This window comes from Salarias fasciatus, chromosome 2 (assembly GCF_902148845.1).
Source record: "Salarias fasciatus chromosome 2, fSalaFa1.1, whole genome shotgun sequence".
In the NCBI taxonomy this organism is placed as follows: Eukaryota; Metazoa; Chordata; class Actinopteri; order Blenniiformes; family Blenniidae; genus Salarias; species Salarias fasciatus.
The window spans coordinates 25521428-25543145 of record NC_043746.1 but is presented as its reverse complement, the minus strand read 5'-3'; the positions used below and the strand labels follow the sequence as shown (position 1 = coordinate 25543145).

Genomic DNA, 21718 nt, shown 5'->3' with positions numbered 1-21718 from the left:
AAGCAAATACTGGGAACTACTTTTTCTTTTGAAATCACTACGCCCAGACGCCATATTTAGTTCTGTAGTAGTTCCACATAGTAGTTCCGTCTTAGCAATCTTCGCATAAACAACTCAATCTGGTCATTTTGCATTAATATTTCACAGCGTAGTGAATGTGCAGATTATAACGTGTCCACCAAAGTGTTTTGGGGTTGTTGGATTTTGTATTTGATGAGTTTGACGAGGGGAACCAAAAATACCATTCACTTCCATTGTGTCCGTCCCGAAAACCTTCCCCGACTCACCTCTGAATAAACAACAGCTCGCCCTCACAAAAAAGTAAGTATGCTGTTCGAAATGACTAAGGAATTGCGCTAAATGGGCCAATTTGCCAAAAATGTTGAAGTATCCCTTTAAGAATTGCTTCACAAAATGTAACCCAGGTGTTTTTTCAGGATCATTTTTATTCAAAGTTGAAACCAAAACTAATATCCAATAAATATATAGGCCTACGCATGAGGCAACCGGTGGATACTCTGTGATCCATCCATCCATCTTCTACGCTTTATCTTGTGTAGGAGTCAGGAGCGAACAATGGACAGTGGAAGGATACACCCTGGACAAATCAAACACAGAGATACAGACAACCACACACACTTATATTCAGGTGCAGGGAAAATTTGAAGTCACCAATTACTCTAACATGCATGTTTTTGGACTGTGGGAGGAAAACAGGAAACTGACAAAGACACGGGGATAACATGCAAACTCCTCACAGGAGCCTGTGTTTGAACCCAGACTTTGTTGCTGTGAGGTGAGAGTGTGAACCACTGCCTCACCGTGCAGCCTACTTCTACTGAATCAAGATTAATCTCAAAATGTGACTATTTTCATTGATTCACATATTTCACCCCATTGTCTTGTCTAATTTTTTTTGGCATCATTCACATTTTTGGATGTTATGTTTTCATGATTTTGTATTTTTAAGATCAATCCTCACAATGATCAACATTTTCTGCATTTTAACTTGTGTCTGTCATTTAAAATTTAATTAAATAATATGTCAATACCATTTTCATCTTTTCATGGCTTATTTTTGACATTTTTCAACATTTATGTTTTTTTCCAACAATTTAATTTCAAAATGGAACATTGTTGAATCTCACAATGTTGATTATTAAACTTTTCTTTCATATTTTTTTCTTTTTTCTCAACATTTTGAATTTAACATTCTCAAGTTATAAAACAAGAATAAAACACAGTTTTACTTTATTACAATAACTATGAGAAACTATGAAATGTAAAACTTTAAATTGTCTTATTATCGTACTTGGACAGAGATGAGATGAAATGTGAAATGTTAGAATATTTCTAACACTGTTTATTACAGGTGTTATTACAGCAGCCGGTGGTGCGTTCAGGGACACACACCTGCGCACTACCTCCAGCAGAGGGAGCGACCAGAGCGGATTCAGGAGTCCGGATAAGCTCATCATCCCTCCGGCAGGCTCCATCAGGCAGCCCGGGTCTTCCCCCGACCACCCACCAGCGTGTCCGCCGCTCGTGTGGAGGAGGAAAGCGGGGTCCGGGGCCGCTCATGTGAATGTACCGAGGCTGTAGGACGGGAGAACCGAGCCATGTCCGCGCCGGGCTTCACCAACCTCAACAGCTCGTTCGGCTTCGGCCAGAACTCGACGCCGAACGGCGGAGCGGCGCCCCCGTACCACAACGGTGAGCAGGCCGGCTACCGCAGCCACCAGCCCGCCCGGGGGTGTCGTGGTGACACCTTCCTGTCGGCTTCATCTTTCTGTCTTTAAAGCCGCACTTTCTGTCAGTTGTAGAGATTTATCGTGAATTTAAACGGGACTTGAAGTGTGGCGGCTGCAGCTAACGGGGAAGCTAGCTGCTAGCATTAGCTTTGGTGCTAGCAAAGTGGAGCAAGGAATAACTGAGGCTGCGTAACATCGCTAAAATCTGGTACATCTCAAGTCTTTTTAAACGAAAGTAATTTAGTTTTTATTCATTTAGTGTAAATGTTGCTCATGTGATGGTGGAACGTCTCGTGATGCTAGAGATGCTCATTGAAGTGACAGCTAGCTGAGATTTTACTCTCACTGTCAAGAAAAGCTGTTTAAATGTTTAGAAACCTCAACAAAGTATAGTTCCTGTTTGGTATTGATATTAATAGAAAACAATAACCTAGAGGGCGAGCAGGCGTCTCAGACTGAAGTACCTCTAGATCACCTCTACTCAGGTGCATTTATTTAACACTTGTCAGCAGATCAATTCAGATCATTAATCATTAACAAGAATTAAACAAGAGATTATCCAAACGTGTTTCTGTAAAAAAAAAAAAAAACAACTAATAATAATAATGATAATAATTAAAAATAGAACAATTGGTAAGCAGTAGGTTGTTGTCAATATGTGTTGTCATTCAAGTTAAAGGAATCGAGATGACCTCTGAAGTGATTTGAATTGATTTCAGCGGCAGCAGCTACCTGGGATTGCACTTTTCACCTTTGATGAAATGTGCAATCTAATTAGTGTTTCACTCTTGCTTCAGATCAACCTCATTTAAAAAAAAAAATCTTTGATAATATGATAGCAAGTTACATTTATTGAACTCCTCCTCATACTAATGGAAATGACATTTTAACACGTTCTGGTGCATGATCAAGGCAGGATTAGATGTTTAATGTCACGTTTTACATGAAATCCTGATTGTTAAACAGCAAAAAAAAAAAAAAAGTATGATGAAGACAAATCATTCAAGGGATTGTTGATGTACATTACGTGAACACATGTATTGAAATAGTTGTGTTATTGAGTGATAATGCCACAAATAGAAGAGGAAGAGTTGAAAATAAAGGTTGATACGTTGATTAATTCGGAAGTAAAATTGATAAATTGTATGCTCAGTCAAAGATTTGTTTGCATTAATTAATCATCCATTTGATAATATCAGATGAATTCATACATTCTATTAATACCTGAATTTTTGTCCTGGATCAAACCTAACGTCATATAAAACATGAGCGGTGTGTTAAACTAGACGATGAGATGGGAAGCAGAGCTTTTCCTGACTGGGAATGTGAAAGACAAACATTCTGCTTGTTGGGCTCTAACAGGCACACTGGTGGTAATGAGAGGTTTTCATTTCAGAGTCCAGGGCCTTTCTTGCCAACCGGACATCGTTTAAACAGCCAATATGAATCAGGCTGTCTTTACCACATTCAATTTATTCTGCCCATCTCCTTCAGATAGAGAGGATGTAATTTATTTATGGCTTCGTTCACTGTTACACCCAGTAGAGTGCAACCAAGACGTGAGGAAAAAAGAGATTTTTGCTGTTAAGGTATTGATAGAATTTCTGTTTCCAGAGTCAAAAACAGACATGCAGGGGCTGCTTTTATTTTGTCTTCACCAAATATTTGAAATATGCTGAAAACTGCAGAGAACTGTAATTCTGTTTTCATCATTTTATCTTGTTTTCTCATCACTCTTTTGCAAATGCTACATGTTCGTTAAAGCCGAATTTCTGCCTCTTGGTTTCAAATAAGCACTTTTCCCCGGCTGTCCTTCCTCTCAGGTCCAGTGCAGTCCTACCCATCGATGTATCCACCACCCACAGGCTACTATGGAGGCCCACCACATCAACAGAGCTACCCCAGCATCCCCGCTAACGCCGCCCCCGCTCCCAGCAAAGCCCCCCTCACGAACAGTTCCCACAGTACCAACTACTACCAGAACAGCCAGCAGCAGCAGCTCCATCAGCACCATGTAGCACCTCTGCCATACAGCACTCCCCTCAGCTCTGCCGCGTCCTCTCCGCCGTACGCCACACTCCCGTCATCGGCTCCTCCACCGTCAAACGCTCAGTACAGTCAGCAGCCATTGCAGCAGCAGCAGCAGTGTCCGCCTTACGCCACTCCTGGATCTTACTACGGGCAGCAGTCGTACCATCCTCCCCCCACACAGTACGCTCAGCAGCAGCAGCAGCAGCAGCAGCAGCCCACCTTGGTGCCGGTAACAGCAGCTGGAACCGGGGCGCCCCTCTACCCGATTGTCTCGTACCCGTCTGCGCCGGGGAGCGGCCAGTACGGAACCCTCAGTTCCTCCCAGAGCGCCTCCACGCAGATGGGCGCGCCGCTGCATCAGTACAACGCCGCGCCGCCGCCCTCCACCACGGCGGTGCAGCCCAGGTACGACGCGGGCCCGCCCGGTCCCGGGGCGCCGACTGTGAACGGCCAAGGCGGCACAGGTAGGAGAAAAGTGGCCCTCAGCATCCTGTCATCCATACTCAGTATTTACCAGAGTGTCAGTCTGACTGAAGATGGAGACGGCTGTCTGATCTAAAATGTTTACATTTTAATGGGATCAGATTACTTATGATCCAACAAGCTGCAGCAAACGAACTCCGAAGTGCCAGATATGGAGGAGAACCTCTACTTTCTGTAAATCTGTCAGCTCTGAAAGTTTGAACCAGGTCAAAGTAAATCAGCGCAGCTTCACTGCTTTTGAAAGAGTTTTTCCTCGAAGGAGCGCCAGAAGCAGGGAGCTGTCTCTCGGTGAGGGAGGACTTTAAAGGAGAGCGAAGCTAAAAGGAGTCGTTTTACACTGAGTTAGAACTTTATTACACTTTAAAAAAGGATGGTTAAGAGAATCTAGCTTTATTTTAATAGTTTATTTGCTGAAGGAAGAGCTTTCTTCAGGTTGAAAGTCTTGATTTTCTTCCTGTTGGTTCTTCAGCCCAACAACAGTACGACCAAAGCCAAGCGGCTCCTCTGGGCTACGACTCCTACGGCGGGCTCAGTCAAGGCGGCGGTGGCGCCGAGGCAGACCGCCCGCCCTCGGGAACCCCCTCCACTTCAGTGCATTCCTCACCGAGCCACCACCAAGGTAACAAATTCATTTCTGTTCCACATCATGCTTTGATTCATTCCTCTGAACCAGAAACTCCTTTATACTGTTATTAGTGACGATGGTAAGCTTGGAAAATTGCATTTTCAAATAAAAAGTGTTATCTTGGTTTGTAACATTGTGCAGTTAACCTGCTTTTTAAGGAATATTTGACATCAAAAACTTTAAATTCTGAATTTTGATTCAGTTTTATGTGTTTTTAAACCTTTGTCTGGTTGTGTGTAAGAAGTATTTTCTTTTAAAATCAGTCAATTTGTTGGTTAAAACCTATAAAAATGACTTGAAGCTGTGTTTTTAAAAAGATATTTCCACTCTTCTGCATTGTAGATGTAGTTTAAAGTGACAGATGTTGTCTTTTCCATTGTGACAGTTGGTTTTTATGTTGTTGCTTTTTTTTTTGTTTTTTTTTTGTCATTCGGTGCGGCCTCATTTGTGAGCTTGCATGTGAACAGTTTACAAATCCACAGGTGCACTTTGGGAACATGGCACACGTAATCTGTTACACACACACACACACACACACACACACACACACACACACACACACGCACACTTACTTTCAAACCTGCAGGTGTGAGGCCGTATGTAAATGTTGGGGTTTCAGGCTCCTCATTTATCCTGCCTGTCTGCGGATTTTTCTTTCTTTCTTTTAATCACTCTGCTCATGTTTTGGATTGTAAAGTTCTGTTCCCTTTCTCTTAGTCGTGCTGCCTTAAGCAATGTAAAACATGCAGCCAGTGACACAAAGAGCACACCTTTAATAACACTAGTAGTTAAACACTGTCATTATACTGTGCTGACAATGAAAGTAACAATTAGGATTATCGTGATCGGTTCCTTACAATAAACGGTTCTTTTTATCAGCCTTCTAAACTGCTTGACAGGTTTTAAGTGGCAGTAACCTCTGTCTTAGTAAATGTGATCCATGTAAATGTGGCTTGTTTTTCTCTTGGCCTCTAATTTTATGTCTGATCCTCATTGATGCCAAAAGTTGGGGAAAAAAAGTTTGATTTCTCTGTTTTTTATAAGTGAAATCTGAGAAAACCAGGTCATGAGATCATGTGTTCTGAGGTGTGGAAACTTGGTTTGATTTTATTTAATGTCTGATTGTTCTGTTTGGTATTTAGGGAGTGTGTGTATAGCTTTAGTGTTTTGAATTCATCGAATGTTTTCTTCTTGCAGCAGATTTTTTACAGTTTTTGCACAGAAATTGATCTTTTCTATCATGCTGTACTTTTTGAGGCAAACATGAGATGCCACAGTATTATTGAATATTGAAATAATTACATTACGTGAAATATATACAAACACTTTAAGTAAATGAGGTTGTTTTTATATTGACATTTATTCTTCCAAATAATTCAAATGTTTTTATCAAATGAGTGCTCTTTCACCAGCTTAATTTTTAATTGATTATTTACAATTGCCTGTAAAATAATCACAGTTAAACACACTTATTGATCATATTTTTGGTTTCTTTCGTCTGGAATTTGCAGAACATGAAGGCAAAGTTCATGGAATCATTTAATGCGGTTCAGTCAAACTTTCACTGTAATGTCCAAATGGATTTTCATCTACTGTAATCTTAATTTAATTGACACATTATTGACGCCTCTGGATTTAACTGATTTTTACATCATTGTTTAACATGTGTATAATAATGCTTTGTGGTTTATGTCTGCATCTGTTAGGGATAAAACCTTTAAACTGCACTCTGCCTATAAGTAGAATTTCCCTTCAGTCCAGTTTGTGCCGATATGTTTACTGTAGCATTTGATATAGTGGATTTTCACTCCAGAACACGTCGAAACGACGTGCAGTGTGTGGCGTGTGTTCGGTCTGAGGCGATTGTGAGCTCTCAGCTGATGAAAACCACGATAATCCCACCAGCAGCGCTGTAAATGTTTCCTAATAAATCAGGATGGAAGGTCTCGATGGTTTCATGTCAGATATGGCATTTCAAGCTTCGTTTTAAGTGTAGCATTTATTTCCATTAATCTGTGAGCTGTTTGACTGCTTGGATCAGTCGGGGGGAGGAAGCAGCTCATCCTCCTCTTCATCGGGACCCCCACCTGCTCACCATCGCTCCGTGCTGACGGCTCTCTTCCCTCCGTCTCCCACTCCCCCCATACAGGCATGCAGTATGGATATGTTGCTAATAGTGGAGCTAGCTCTGCCGTTTCCGCCGCCTCAGGCCCCGCAGCCGCCCCCTCGTCATCCAGCTCGGATGAGGATGATGAGGATGATGATGAGGATGAGGAAGCAGGTCTGCTTTTTAGCTTTTACCCCCCTGTTCCCCTCTTTTATTTTTATTTTTTGTCAACACACCTTCCTCCCCCTCATTGCCTCGTGTCAGCTCTCCTCCGCCTCGCCGTTCCCGTAAACAGAAGCTGTTCTGTTCCGCCTGTCATGCCTTCCTCACCTGCGCTCTTCATCATCCCCGCCATCTCCTCTCTGACGGAGTGACCGCATGCCTCCGTGCCCGCCCGCCCAGCCTCACTCTTCCCCTCCGCCGCCATCAGATCACTTCTCGTGTGTAATGAATTGGTTGAAAAACTCACGTGGAAGTTTCTCTTTCAGAAAAGTGGCAGGTAAGAAGATTCTCACCTGGATTTTCACAGATTGGGTTGATTATAACTCGTTCAGCGAAGGATGTTTTCCTCGCTCCTGCCATCCTTCTCTTCTCTCTCTTTTATTCATTCTGATGGGGGAAAAAAGATCAATACGGTGTCATTTCCACTCCTAAATTGTCATATTACACCAAAAGACTTGAAGATGCTTTTTAAATGGATCACTTTATCATTATGATCTGCTGTAGATCTACATTCTTGTTTCTGAACAGGACATCAATCAGTTTTTCTTTTTTTCCCCAATTGAAAGTGACCGGTTTAAACATTTCATGCAGAAAAACTTCTAAATTCTTGATTTTACTGGTACATGGAATTTTAAAATAGAAAACATGAACATTTGTTTCATTATTACAGACTTCTGAAATGATTTTTTGTCTGTGAAAGATTTAAAAGTTTAATCTGTCATCTGTGATAAGAGTAGTCCAAAAAAGGGATTTGAGAAGTCAAAGTCAACAAGCACCTCCTCCAAACTTTGATCTTAGCCGTCTCAGTTGACCTGTAAGATCAATAGTTTTTAACTAATTACACAACATTTTGAGGCTTTAATTCAACATGTTATTAAGATGCTGCTCCTTCAGGGCCGTAAAACATTTTAGTTCAGGGGTTACAATCGACTTAATTCCATCATGAATGTGCCAGAAAGCTTTTCTTTGTTGTGGCACAGAGTGTACGTGATAAAAATGTGTATGACTACAATGCCAACATGAAGCCAATTTTAATGAAACCTTCTGATGCAAATTACAATGAAATGTCCAAAAACCTTGTCCTGGAGCTGCTGCATCATGCATGTTTTTGTAAAATCACCCTGACAGCATGGCTTTGAGACTAATGCTAGTTTGTTGTCTTTCATGGCAGCATCTCCAGTTTCTCAGCTGGGGTCTCAGTGATCTTTGTTAACACAGTCTTTCTTTCTTTCAAGTTTTCACAATTTGCTTGGTGGTTTGTGGAGCCGGAACGGAGCCTCTTACCGGGCCGGCTTTGGCCCACAGACCTTATGTTTGACAGCCCTGAGAGCTGAGTTTAGTGTGGAGTCAAAGTTTCACTGCAGAAGATGTGAAATTCATGTAAATGTGGAGTTTCAGGTCAGAGTGCTGGTATTCAAATTCAACACTTGGTGTGAGTGAGCACTGCGGTAAATCCACAATCGGGGTTTAGAAGATATGTGACGGTAGCGTTCTCGGCCACGGACATGTGTTGTCTCTGTTCAGGGGCTGTAAAGCTCCTGTCCTGTTCTGCAGAGCCCAGGTGTGTGTGTGTGTGTGTGTGTGTGTGTGTGTGTCTCGATCCCACCGGGAGCTGTGTCATCAGCCAGAGGTTAACAGGTGTTTAAATATAGCCTCTCCCCCGCCGGCCGCTCGGCCCGGGCTGACTCCGCCGCTCCCCACGAGGCCGCCTTGTTATCACCACTATCGGTCATTAGCACCTCGCTCAATAAAAGCACAGGCTGCTTTTAGTTTTCCCTGCTGATCAGCCTCTTCTCCCTCTGACAGGGCACGAACAAATCTCACTCCTTTAGACATGAAATAGCAATATTTTGTAATACTAAATGTGTCGACAGCTCTCTTTACTGGATAACACAAACATTTACCTGAAAGAAATGTCTTCATGCTTTATTCCAGAGTCGACGTTATCAGTCTGATAGTTTGAATCAAGTTTATTTATGGATGTATCACAAAATAATTGAATGAGACAAAACTTTTAACTTAGATTTAGATGTGTGAGAGCTTATATTTGTCATTCTTCTTCATTTACGGCGAGGCTTAAAGTCACTTTCATTCTTTTTCATTTAAGGCGAGGCTTAAAGTCGCTTAGTTTGTTTAAAACAACTGCCAGAGTTGATTTATTAGAATTTCTATAGTTTAATAACAATGGGGAAAATGTTAACAAATCAATAATAAAAACAAAGTAATAGATTTGATATTGTTTGATAGAGTAAATAGATGACACACATTTTATGAGTTTAAAGTAGTGAGAGCTGCTCTATGATAACACCAGTTAAAATACTGTCTTCAAACATTTATTATAAGAAATCCAATATATTTCCATGACTGATTTGATCCGTTTCTGTAATTGAGGAAAATATAAAAGTTTCGCTGCTCCTGCCCACATGTTTAAAACCAAACATGTTTCACTAAATGCTGGATTATCAGCAGATTAATCTTCAGTATCAACTCGCTGATAAATGAGTTTTAGTTTGAGATGAACTGTCTCACTTTCCAGTGAGTGACCTGAGTCGACCCCGCTGAGTGCGAGTCGACCATTTAACCAAATGTTGAATCAGGTAACATGCAAACGGGCTGCAGCTTCTTTCTCTCGCTTCTCTCTCCCTGTTCACACCAGCTGCAGATAATCAGATCAGAGAAACAGATTAGAACAAAGACGCTGTCAGCAGTGGTGTGAACTACAACTACAAACCCATAATCCGAGGTGGGGGGGACAAGGTGGTCCTATGATGAAGAGTTAGAAAAATGCAACCAAAAGTTTATTTATACAAGTAAATTGAATGCAGTGGAATAAATATTTGCACCAACGGGATACTATAATTTTCAACTTATTCTGCAGGTTATTTCATATTAACAATGAGCTGAACTCCACCTCTTGTGACTCTGACTGGGATTAAGTCGGGACAGAGTCCTGTTCTTTTTCATAGATGCTCAACAAAGGAGCCAAGATAATCTGAGATAACTGCTGAGATGCTTCATGACTCCACTGTTTTCGTCCTCAGACTCCTTTTTTTGAATTTTGAAAGCTGTTAAAACTTTCTAACTTTGCCAAACTTCAGCGTGTTTGATGTTCACCGTCAACCAGACCCTCCACATCTCATCGGATCCCTTTTATAATGAATGTCATGTTTTCACTGAGCGTTAAAGGAAGACTGTTTATTGCCCCCTGAGGAGCTTCGCCTCACGCTTTGAAAGCCTGTGATCGCTTTTTAAAAAAGCAGCGAGAGTCAGCAGCACTGTTTTCATCAATACGTGTAGAAAACCGATAGTGAGCCTGTCCTCACGCCGACCCTCAGAGACCTTTAAGAATCTGCAGATCAGGAGGATTTCCTGTTTTCAGATCAAGAATTTATGACACATGAGCGGTGAAAGAAGGCAGCAGGAGGCCCGGTCGCTGTGGCGCCGTCCTCGTCCAGAGCTCATAATCCGGCACGCCGCTCTGATTTAGTGGGAGCTAATTGGATCCCATCCTGTCCAATCAGTGCGCGGCTCGCCGCCGGCCGCGTCTCAGTTCGCCGGCGTTGATCCCTCCTCTCTGCCCACATGGATTAATGGGTTCATTCAAATATTCAGCCCTTGTAATCCTTCTGGAAACCCCCTCGTTTTTCACATGCAAGGAGAAAATACAAAATACACAAAAATACATCTTGGTTGATGAGACTCTTGCTTGCTCTCGTGTTTTCTGCAGATTATGTCCGTCTCATTTCACCTTCGCTTCAGATGCTTGGCTTTTACATTTCCCACCACCAAATGCATGTGCGTCCCATAAAACAATACATTCACTGCTTCAACACGTCATCTATCTTCTGAAGTTCAAGCACAGCGATGTTGATGGACTGACAGTCTACAAAAACAGGAAGAATGATCTGTTTCCTGTTTTTTCATTTCGCCTCCTCCTTGTGATGAACTCCCATCCTTCACTCTCTCAGTCCTTCCCTTTTATCATCCCATTTTAGAGTTGAACTGCTTCTCTTTGTATTGATCCTTGTTTCTCTCGGATCATCTTTACCATTTAGATTTCTTTTTTTTTTCTCCCTCTTTATCTTTTGACTCCTGCTCCTCCAGGCGTGGACAGCTCCTCTTCCACAACTGGCAGTGCCTCTCCGGTGCCCAACAGCTACGATTCCCTGGAAGGGGGCAGCTTTCCAGGTGAGTCAGCTCTGATTTTATTGAGAGGAACTGAATTCTCACTGAAATGACCCTTCCTTTATGTGTATTAGGAACACACACACAGGGATCTATCGTTTTAAAGAAAAAGTGTTTGAAGCTGCCATGATGAAATGTTTCAGTAAAGCTTGTCTTTTTGCAGTGATGCATTTCCCTTCTTGAATAATCTAAAACGCTGTGATGAAAGTGGAAGATTTTTTTTTTTCCCAAAGCTTCACTGTCTGCCGGTTTGTAATCACGTTAAAATCCTGAAACCTGCCGCTGTGAGCATACATCGCTGTAATTGTGCAGATTCCATGCCGCCCTCCACCGACACGGCCAGCCAGGCTCCGCCCTACGGTAGCTATGGTTACCCCAGCATGCAGCAGGGCTACCTGCAGGGGCCGGCCTCCCACCCGGACCCCTCCCCCTCCCACGACCCGTACGGCCAGCCAGACTACCAGCAGTACTCGCAGGTGAGGCTGCAGGAGAAACGCTCCTTTATACATGTCCAGAGTGTTTTTCATCCGTTTGGTAGAATAAAATCCCGGGTTTTCTTCATTTGAACCCCGTTTCCTCCCCGCAGCCATTCCCAAACCTGTCCCAGCTGTCTGCAGCCCTCGGAGGGATCAGCGGGGTGCCGGAGCTGGAGGTGGAGGCCCTGAGGCCCGTCAACCTGCTGCAGGAGAGGAACCTGCTGCCCCCCCGGCCCCTGGAGGCCCCGGAGCCCAACCTCAGTGCAGACCTGAAGAAAGTCAACTGCAGTCCACAGTACGTGATGCGCAGCAAAACAACTGTGTCAGTGTCTGTCTGAAGATGTCCTGTAAACCACTTTGAAATTTTAGATTTTACTGAGGAGGTTTTTTAGTTATTTTGATCTTCTTTTCTTCCCACTTTCTCACTGAAAACCATATAGTTTGTTAACATAAATCACTGAATTGCCTTTGTTCTTTTTCCTGCTCCCAGGACATTCAGGTGTACTCTGACCAGCATCCCACAGACCCAGGCTTTACTCAACAAGGCCAGACTCCCACTGGGACTCCTCCTGCACCCCTTCAGGGATCTGCAGGTAGGAAGTCTGAAGTCCGTCAGTAGTAAAGATGGATCAACTCTTTGTGCTCGTTTCCTTTCTTTTTTTGCATTTTCTTTAAAATGCTGCACTACAGACTACTACGCTAACCCCCTGCTGAAGTTTCTCCTGATTGGTGCCTGCAGAGATCTTTACTGTGACCGTTACTGGAGCTTTGTGGAAACGAATGTTTGCTTTGTAGAGAAACTTTGTCATGAGAACGCTCGGCAGTAAAGCTGCTGCTGAGTTTTTTGAGTAATTGATTGTGATTGATCATGTAAAATGCAGAAAGCGGTTGTTTTCTGAAAAGAGACATTTAAAGAGAAAATGAGGACAGTAATTGAAAATGATCCTTCTGTCACAGAGTTGTGAATTATTATTTTAATTCTTTGTTCTCTGAGGGTTTTTTTCTCCTCCAGCAGCTGCAGTGACAGACGGAGGAGTTCAGGGGATGATAAGGTGCAGGGCAGATAGATGAGTGTATTTATAGAGGTGTTTGGTGACGGAGTGTCAGGAGGTATAAACTGACGGAGAGCAGGGATGCTCAGCGAGCGGCAGGAAAGACTTCACTGTTTGCTGATCTTCTCGCTCGGCAGCTCGGACACGAGCTCTGAAGTTGTGCTTTCTGTTTCTGTGTGAAACAGACGTCCTCCCACTGTTTCTCCTCTCGTCAGGATTTGTTTTGAGGAGTGCTTCAGATATTTCCACGATGGTATTTGCTGCATGTGCACTGCGTCTGTAAACGGTCATGAATCACTGACTGAGCCCAGAATCAGATGCTTATTTTTCAGCCTCATTCAGCTAATAAAGTGACGACAGTCTGTTAGAAAACTTCTTTGCACTCAGTCTGTGGAATTCAGTTAATGAAACTGAACATTTTTTCTCAAAAGTCATTTTCATCTTGACGTGGAAAGAAGAAAACGCAACATTTTAAAACATTTTTCGGTTTTCTCACTTTCTGACTTGTTCAGTCTTTCTGTTTTTCTATCTGCAGCAGTTACCTGTGATCACATCCAACACGATTGTTCGCTGTCGCTCCTGTCGAACCTACATCAATCCCTTCGTGTCCTTCCTGGACCAACGCCGGTGGAAGTGCAACCTCTGCTACCGGGTCAACGATGGTACGGAATCAAAATCGTGTTCTCAGTGTGGTTTTTATACCAGTCGGGTCCAGATTTTTACGCCTTCATTCTGTTTCCTTTCTTGTTCAGTGCCTGATGAGTTCATGTACAACCCGGTCACCAGATCGTACGGGGAGCCACACAAGAGGCCAGAGGTCCAAAACTCCACTGTGGAGTTCATAGCCTCCTCAGACTACATGGTAAAAAAAAAAAAAAAACATGCCCACGTGACATGTAGAGCAATCCATCCTCCACATGAGGGCAGCATTGCTTCTTTTAATCTTTGAGAGCTCTTATGAGGTGAAACCAGGGTTTCCTAGTCAGCCTGATGTTTTAAGCTCCCTCTTGTGCCCTCAGCTGCGACCCCCTCAGCCGGCGGCGTACCTGTTTGTGCTGGACGTGTCTCACAACGCCGTGGAGTCAGGATACCTGAAGTACTTCTGTGAATCTCTCCTGGAGAACCTGGACAAGTGAGCGCTGGGAAAGCATGACACAACTGCTGACTTCTCACAGCCCTGCTTTTCATATAAACGTGTGTGTGTGTGTGTGTGTGTGTGTGTGTGTGTGTGTGTGTGTGTGTGTGTGTGTGTGTGTGTGTGTGTGTGTGTGTGTGTGTGTGTGTGTGTGTGTGTGTGTGTGTGTCAGGTTGCCCGGGGATACTCGCACCAGGGTGGGCTTCCTCACGTTTGACAACACCATCCACTTTTACAACCTGCAGGAGGGTTTGTCTCAGCCTCAGATGCTGGTGGTGTCCGACATCGACGGTACGGCTCCTTAAATCCTGCTGTGGAAATTTGTTACAAAACAAAATAAATCAGGAGATCAATAGATTAACTGGGACATAACATTCCATCGTCAAGGTCATATATATATATATTTTTGTTTGTTTGCTTTAAATTCAGCTAAGATCTTGAGTTTTCCACCAAATTATGTTTCATGTGTATTTTTAAAGTCTGTAAAATTCGAAATAGTAAAAATGATCCTCAATAATGTGAATATAGTGACTGAGTGGTTAGATGGATTTATGGATTTAATTAAACAGTCTTACAGGATTGGAATGTGCAGCACTTCAGTTTGTCATATTTTTATATCACAAAATTACTATTTTCAGAAGTTTATATCATAGTTTTTCTTTTCTGTTACAATGTGTTCCGTTGATTGAATGCTTGAAAATTAAAAAAAAAAAAAAAACTACCAACGTAAAGGTTTAAGAGCAGAGCAGCTCTGTGAGACAGATGATGTTGGAGCTTTCCTGAAGATGAGTTCTCTTTTGCAGATGTCTTCATTCCTTGTCATGACAGTCTGATGGTGAACCTGAAGGAGAGTAAAGAGGTGAAGTCTTTATTCAATCCTTTCTTCTTTCTGCCATAAACACACAGCAGCACTGGTCGGGACCTCACCGCCCATCTGACTGTGACTGAAACGTCCTCATACCTTGCCAGCTGCTACAGTTATATTTAAAAGCTCTTAAATGTTGGTTCTAACAAAGAACTGAGGAATGACCTGAGCTTAGCAAACCGTCTCAGCTGAGCAAAGCAGGACTGCAACACTCTGGTCACTTGACAATCAAAGGACGGGTCAGATTGAAACATTACATCCAGGTTACCCTCCTCTTTACAGACATTTATTGATAATGCACCAAGACTAGAGAAAAAATTATTAATACTGCTAGAACTGGAACCTCTGGATCCGCGGGGGGAATCAAGATGATATCTGATATTCAATCATTTAATTTCAAGAAATTATTAGACGTCTACTTTCTCATTTCACCAAGGCAGGACAGAATGGAGGACATGTCAGTGGAGCCAGGCTTAAACGGAAAATAGAGCAGCATGTCTTCTGCATAAAAGCAGAAGTCAGTATTAAGATGGTGCAACATTTCCCCTAATGGAAGCTTGTAAACAGTAAAGAGAAGTGGGCCCAAGATACACCCCTGAGGGACCCCACAGTGGAGAGCAGCACATGAGGAGGATTAGGAGGCCTCTCCAAGCCTCACAGAGAAGGATCTGTCCGACAAGTATGAAATAAAACCAGCTAAGAGCCACATCAGTGACGCCAGCATGATCCTTCAGACGACTTTGTAGGACATTATGATCCACTGTATCGAAGAGAGAGAAGAATTAAAACAACGTAGAAGCCAGTGTTAGCATGAGAGCAGTCTCTGAGCTGTGGAGGGCATGGAAACCAGAGATTTGATTCGCATTCATAAGAGAAACTGTCATGATAGTGATCAGTTCTCCCTCTGTTCCTCCTCCTCCTCCTCCAGCTGGTGAAGGACCTGCTGACCTCGCTGCCGGCCATGTTCAGCCAGAGCCGGGAGACGCACAGCGCGCTGGGCCCGGCCTTACAGGCCGCCTTCAAGCTCATGTCGCCCACCGGCGGCCGCGTCTCCGTGTTCCAGACCCAGCTGCCGTCGCTGGGAGCCGGAGCGCTGCAGTCCAGAGAAGACCCCAACCAGCGCTCCAGCACCAAGGTTCCAGTCTCTCTTTCATCTCTTATGATGCTTGAATCGAGGCGAGGAATTCATCAGCTTGTAGATCTGTGATCGCCCTGCGGATGTTTTCACTGCTCTGGTGTTTAAATTCCCACCACAGCTCACTTTGATCACCTGACAGTGTCACTTTTCAACTACAGCTGGTGAGATCAGCTGACAGGTTTTCTCGAGTCCAGAACTGTGATTTATTAACATTAATCTAATTTTTTTATGAGTAAACTGAGCAAAAGTCACAGTGAAGACTCATGAATAAATCATGGGTTAAATGAATAAATGAACAGATACGACCCTTGCTGTGGGAGGATGAGGTGAAGGTCATTCACAGGAAAAAAAAAGAAAAGTGGTGTAATATAATCCGTTTGATTGACTGTGGGTTTCAGGGAGTGCAGCACCTCGGCCCCGCCACAGACTTCTATAAGAAACTGGCGCTGGACTGCTCAGGACAGCAGATCGGAGTGGACCTCTTCCTGCTCAGCTCGCAGTACGCCGACCTGGCCTCTCTCGGTGAGACGACCCACCAGCGTCCAGAACTCTCCTGATTTCTGTTTATATAAGATGAGGATAACGCTGTCGTGCTCCTCGCTCTCCAGCGTGCATCTCCAAGTATTCAGCGGGAAGCATCTTCTACTATCCCTCCTTCCACCACATCCACAACCCGGCCCAGCTGGAGAAGCTGCAGAGAGACCTGGAGCGCTACCTCACCAGGAAGATCGGCTTCGAGGCCGTCATGAGAATACGATGCACTAAAGGTCTGAGACGCCGCTGCCGCCGGGTGTCTGAATGCATCCAGTCCTCGGTGTGACTGTATCGTCTCCGCTCTCTCCAGGTTTATCCATCCACACCTTCCACGGTAACTTCTTCGTGCGTTCCACCGACCTGCTGTCCCTCGCCAATGTGAACCCAGACTCTGCCTTCGCCGTCCAGATGTCCATCGACGACTCCCTGGCCGACTCGTCTCTGGCCTGCTTCCAGGCCGCTCTGCTGTACACGTCCAGTAAAGGTGAAAGGTCAAGCATAACACTCTCCCATGGAATGTTACGATGTTCCTAACAGCAGGACGGCGGTTTGTTCCAGGAAAGAGGCGTATCAGGGTGCACACCATGTGTCTGCCCGTCGTCAACCAGCTGAGCGACGTGTACGCCGGAGCCGACGTTCAAGCCATCACTTGTCTTTTGGCCAATATGGGTGAGCTTCTAACAAGACCCGTTAAAGTCAAATACCTGAAATCCATTCAGTCTTAATTAGAGAATATCCACCTGATTGGTCACAAGTATTAAATACGAGATCCATAACTACATTTAATCAATTTTAATGATTGAACTGAAGTGAACGTGGGTCTGCATGTCGCAGCAGGACTGACGGATTTATGTGAATTAACCTGGAAGTTTTCAACTAGATGAAAAGTTGATGAAGCTTTTTTTTCTGCCAGGAATGAAAAAAAGTGGAAGTTGGAGGTGAAATATATTTGTTGAGTCAAGATTAACCCATGTCACAGTCTTGCCTTTTGCACACAGATCTGCAACCTTTATGACCAAAAGAGCCGTTTTCAGGATTTTCCTCCAAACAGAATTTGTCTGGAGCCGCAAAACATTCTAATTCTCTGAAATTGAGAAGAAAAAAAAATGTAAAAACTAAATGAACATACATACAAAACCTGTGTTTGAATTCAGGAAGTCTGATTGGTACAATTTAGATTTTATGACATATTTAGGTTTTTTGGACATTTTTGTAAATATTTGGGGGGGTTTTCTCACTTTGGTCATTTAGCTGTTTACACCTGCTGTGGGCTTCTAAATGTTGAAGCAGTTTCAGCTTTACAAGCCATTTTTTTAACCCCCTTCCCCTTTTTTTAAAAAAATCTTTAATCATTTTTATGTTTTTTTTTTTAATTATTATTTTCCTTTTTTGATTTATCTTCAGCTTCCTTTTTTTAATCATGTTTTATTTCCTTCTCTTTTTTTAGCAGCTCCATTTCTTCTGGCCGTCTGGTGTCATCTCAGTTAAACAAGAAAAAAACATTTCAAATAAAGCATAAATAAAAACAAAAAAGAATACTGCGTTCTGCTGATGAGTTTGATGTTCTGTGAAGATCGGCTGCTCTGCTCCGCCGGAGCAGCAGCGTCGTCCGTACAGATAATCATCTCCTTCCTGCTGTCTTCTGTTTGCAGCCATCGACAGATCGATATCGTCCAGCCTGTCTGACGCGCGGGACGCCTTGGTGAACGCCGTGGTGGACCTGGTGAGCGCCTACAAGAGCAACGTGTCCAGCCTGCAGCAGTCTGGCCTGGTGGTCCCGGCAGCCATGCGGCTCTTCCCGCTCTACATCCTCGCTCTGCTCAAGCAGGTGTGGAACCCCGTTAAAATCAGGAACTCTGCAGTTTGATCCGTGTGTGTTGTGATCAGAGTGTCTCCACACGGCTCTCACCGTCTCTCTCTCTCTGTGGTTGGTCGTTCAGAAAGCCCTGCGGACGGGCACCAGCACGCGGCTGGACGAGCGGGTCTTCGCCATGTGCGAGTTCAAGACGCAGCCGCTGCAGCAGCTGATGCGGATGGTCCACCCCGACCTGTACCGGCTGGACTCCATCTCCGACCAGGTAAGGCAGGCCCAGAATATCCGGAAGGACACAGACGCGCAAGCGCGCACGCTTACCTCCCCGTGTCGGCCCGCAGGGGGCGCTGCACCTGAACGACACCGTGGTCCCTCAGCCGCACCTCCTCCACCTGTCTGCCGAGCGGCTGAGCAGAGACGGAGCGTTCCTCATGGACTGCGGCAACGTAGGAGCTCAGCCTCGTTTATTCACGACACACAGAGAACAGCATTAAGAGGAGGGACGGTGAAACCCCACCACTCCTCACACGTGTCCAGGAACTAATATTCAGACGCTCCTCTCGTCTCCTCTCCAGGTCTTCTATCTGTGGATCGGCAGATGCTGCAACGAGATGTTCATCCGAGACGTTCTGGGCTGCCCCAACTACGCCTCCATCCCCCCCAACATGGTCAGTGAGACGGCCGGAAACAGCAGAATGCTTTCACTTCCTCTGTCAATGAGTAACTTCAGCAGAAACTGGAACTTTAACATCTTTACTGGAATATTGCCCTCCGCCCAGTTACTTTGTGATGGATGCTGTGCGTGCGTGCGTGCGTGCGTGCATGCGTGTGTGTTGCTGATGCTTGTTTTCTGCTTCAGAGTCACATTCCGGAGCTGGAGACTCTCCTCTCGGAGAGGGTGCGAGCCTTCCTGGACTGGCTGCAGGACAACCGCTCCTTCAGCTCCACCGTTCACGTCGTCAAGTAAGCGCCGCCCGACGCACATCTGGGTCACATCTGACACCCAGAGGCCCTTTGAACACGCGCCTCAAATACTCCCAGTTCTATTTTCTCCCCTCGATTCAGAGGATCTCTGAGATATTGATCCCACATGGCCCAACACTCCCCTCTCTTAATAAATCTCAGGTTAAACTGATCTCAGTTGTCTCCGCTGAATTCCAGGTTCAGCGACGGCAGGTTGGCGGTGCTGTCGTCTCTGACAGAAAACCTTGGGCAGTGTAAACACGGCGCTCGCTGACTGACAGCGTCCAGTCGGAGCGCATTGTTTCTGTTTCCTCCCCTCCCGCGCCGGCATTGTTGCCGTGCTGTTTGTGTTGTGGGCTGATGTCAGTCGGAGCGGGCCGAGTGGCATGTGAGCAGGATGTTTAGCAGGACTTAATGATGTGAAATGACAGCGTTGCTGTGAGAGTCTCGCTGGAAAACGGCCTTTAAAGAGGTTTTAAAGCGCAGCTGTGAAGCTCACGTGTCTCTTTAGTGTTCGCTCTGTGTTTGATTACGTGTGACAAACAGGATGGAACTGCAAAAAGCTTCACTGGAAGGAGAAGAAGCTTTTAAAATGATCAGGAGTGAAAATATGAACACTGTGCAACTTAAAAACAAAAACCTGAAAGGGAATGTAAAGAACATCCGCCAGTGTTTTGACTGTCATGCTGAGAAAGAGATGAGGGTGAAGTGTGGGAAGAACCTGCTGCGGGTGTGAATGTGGCTTCCTGTTGCACGCATGTGTGTTTGCAGAAGTGTGAAGAGTTTTAACGGCTCGCCGCGGCGTGAAGCCGCCGGATAAACGCTGCCGTTCATCTGAGGTTTATGACCACGTCTGTCTGAGGAGGTGGAGATCGACTCCAAGAGGAACAAATCTGATGATTTGAAGCGAGAGCGGTGGATTTGTCTCTTCTTCAGTCATCATCTTGTGTTTTTTTTTTTTTTTTTTTCCCCCCTGCAGAGACGACGCCTCGGCTAAAGGCACCTTGTTCCAGCACCTGGTGGAGGACCGCTCCGAGGCGGCGTCCTCCTACCACGAGTTCCTGCAGCACATCCAGCAGCAGATGTCCAAGTAGGCGCTGAGAGAAACGGCATTTTTGTCCTCATCCGGTGAGGAGCGAGCAGTGGAAGCTCCGCCCACAGAGCCGGGCGCACGAAGTCCAATCCCGTCAGGAGATTTGAGGAGCGGAGACAAAAAATGAAACAAAGATTTTATATGAAAATCCAAATGAAGGATGATGAGTTTCGTTGCTCCTTTTAGCGTCCCGTCAGATCCATCGCTGCTGAGTCAAGACGGAGAAATGAGTCGAGCCAAGAAGAAACCAGTCCATGTTTTAGCTCAGTTTGTTTTTGTGAGCCTGACATGTAGCTAGTGCTGTTTTCTTTTTTTAAAATCTTCTGTTTTGTTCCTTTTAATCTGATTTAAAGACTTTTTATGAAATGCACTGGAGAACAGAATCAAGAACTGGGCATGTGCTTGGAAATCTGCATATCTGCTGCTAGTTTGATGAAGAACGGACTGAACGGACCACAGCCTCCGCCGGGCCGCCGCCACCGGCTCGGCCTTCTCTGCTCCACTGTGTCGACTCCCAGTTTGTCCAAATCAGACTCAACCAATTTTTTTTCCCCATCTTGTCAGCAAATCTCCTCATCATGTTTCCTGTTCAGTTTTGTTTTTTTTTTTTTTTCCGTTTTGTTTTGTTTTTTTTTCCCGGGATGCTAACTGAAGTTGCGATCCACTTTGTAACTACTGAAGAGAATCTTTTATGTGCGATAATTTATGAACAAGCTTACTAAATAAAAACAAAAATCAAAACTGTCCTTGTTTTTTTTCTGAAAAAACTTTTCCTGTGATTGGGTGTGAAATGTGGAAGCGAGCAGCCACTGTAAAGTTAGGTAGTTGTTTGTTTGTCAGAAGTTGTGTTTAAGTGTGAAGAACCGCTGTCAAGCTGTCTTTCCCTCAGTCCTCTGAGTCTGGCCTGAGGTCAAACATTCCACCACACTTTTTGGCATCTCTTATCAAATCCTCTCTTCAAGCTCACCTATCAAGATAAGATTAGACAAACAAAAAAATCAGGATGCGTTTTCTAAAAACACCTCAAAATCCAGCAAAGATGAGTTTTTACTTTGTGGAAAATCAAACCTGCCAGGAGAAAGATATTCCCATACAATCATTCTGAAATTCTGGAACTCTCACATCGCAGCGTCTTTTACCTTTGACCTCTTCCATAATTCTCCCAAATTCTCCCAACGTTCAAACTTTCCAGCATTCCAGAAGTTCGTATCTGGAAGTGTCACCCTCCTACTTCCTCCTGTCTCC

At 44.4% G+C, this 21718-nt stretch overlaps 1 protein-coding gene across 2 annotated transcripts; it reads left to right on the top strand.

Annotated features, from left to right (window-relative positions):
• Positions 1 to 1452: 1452 nt before the first annotated feature.
• On the top strand, positions 1453 to 21216 carry sec24b (SEC24 homolog B, COPII coat complex component). 2 transcript variants are annotated; one of them, XM_030109465.1, is made up of 24 exons: positions 1453 to 1713; positions 3575 to 4246; positions 4735 to 4884; positions 7040 to 7171; positions 11324 to 11407; positions 11717 to 11880; positions 11991 to 12175; positions 12371 to 12473; positions 13468 to 13594; positions 13685 to 13794; positions 13952 to 14064; positions 14240 to 14358; positions 14871 to 14926; positions 15861 to 16067; positions 16469 to 16592; positions 16679 to 16837; positions 16915 to 17088; positions 17163 to 17273; positions 18257 to 18432; positions 18545 to 18682; positions 18759 to 18863; positions 18993 to 19085; positions 19277 to 19380; positions 20360 to 21216. In XM_030109465.1, the coding sequence occupies exons 1-24, from the start codon at positions 1620 to 1622 to the stop codon at positions 20472 to 20474; spliced, it is 3615 nt and encodes a 1204-aa protein (XP_029965325.1). In that variant the 5' UTR covers positions 1453 to 1619; the 3' UTR covers positions 20475 to 21216. The 2 variants fall into 2 exon arrangements, with proteins under 2 accessions (XP_029965325.1, XP_029965333.1); XM_030109473.1 differs by lacking the exon at positions 7040 to 7171.
• Positions 21217 to 21718: the final 502 nt, after the last annotated feature.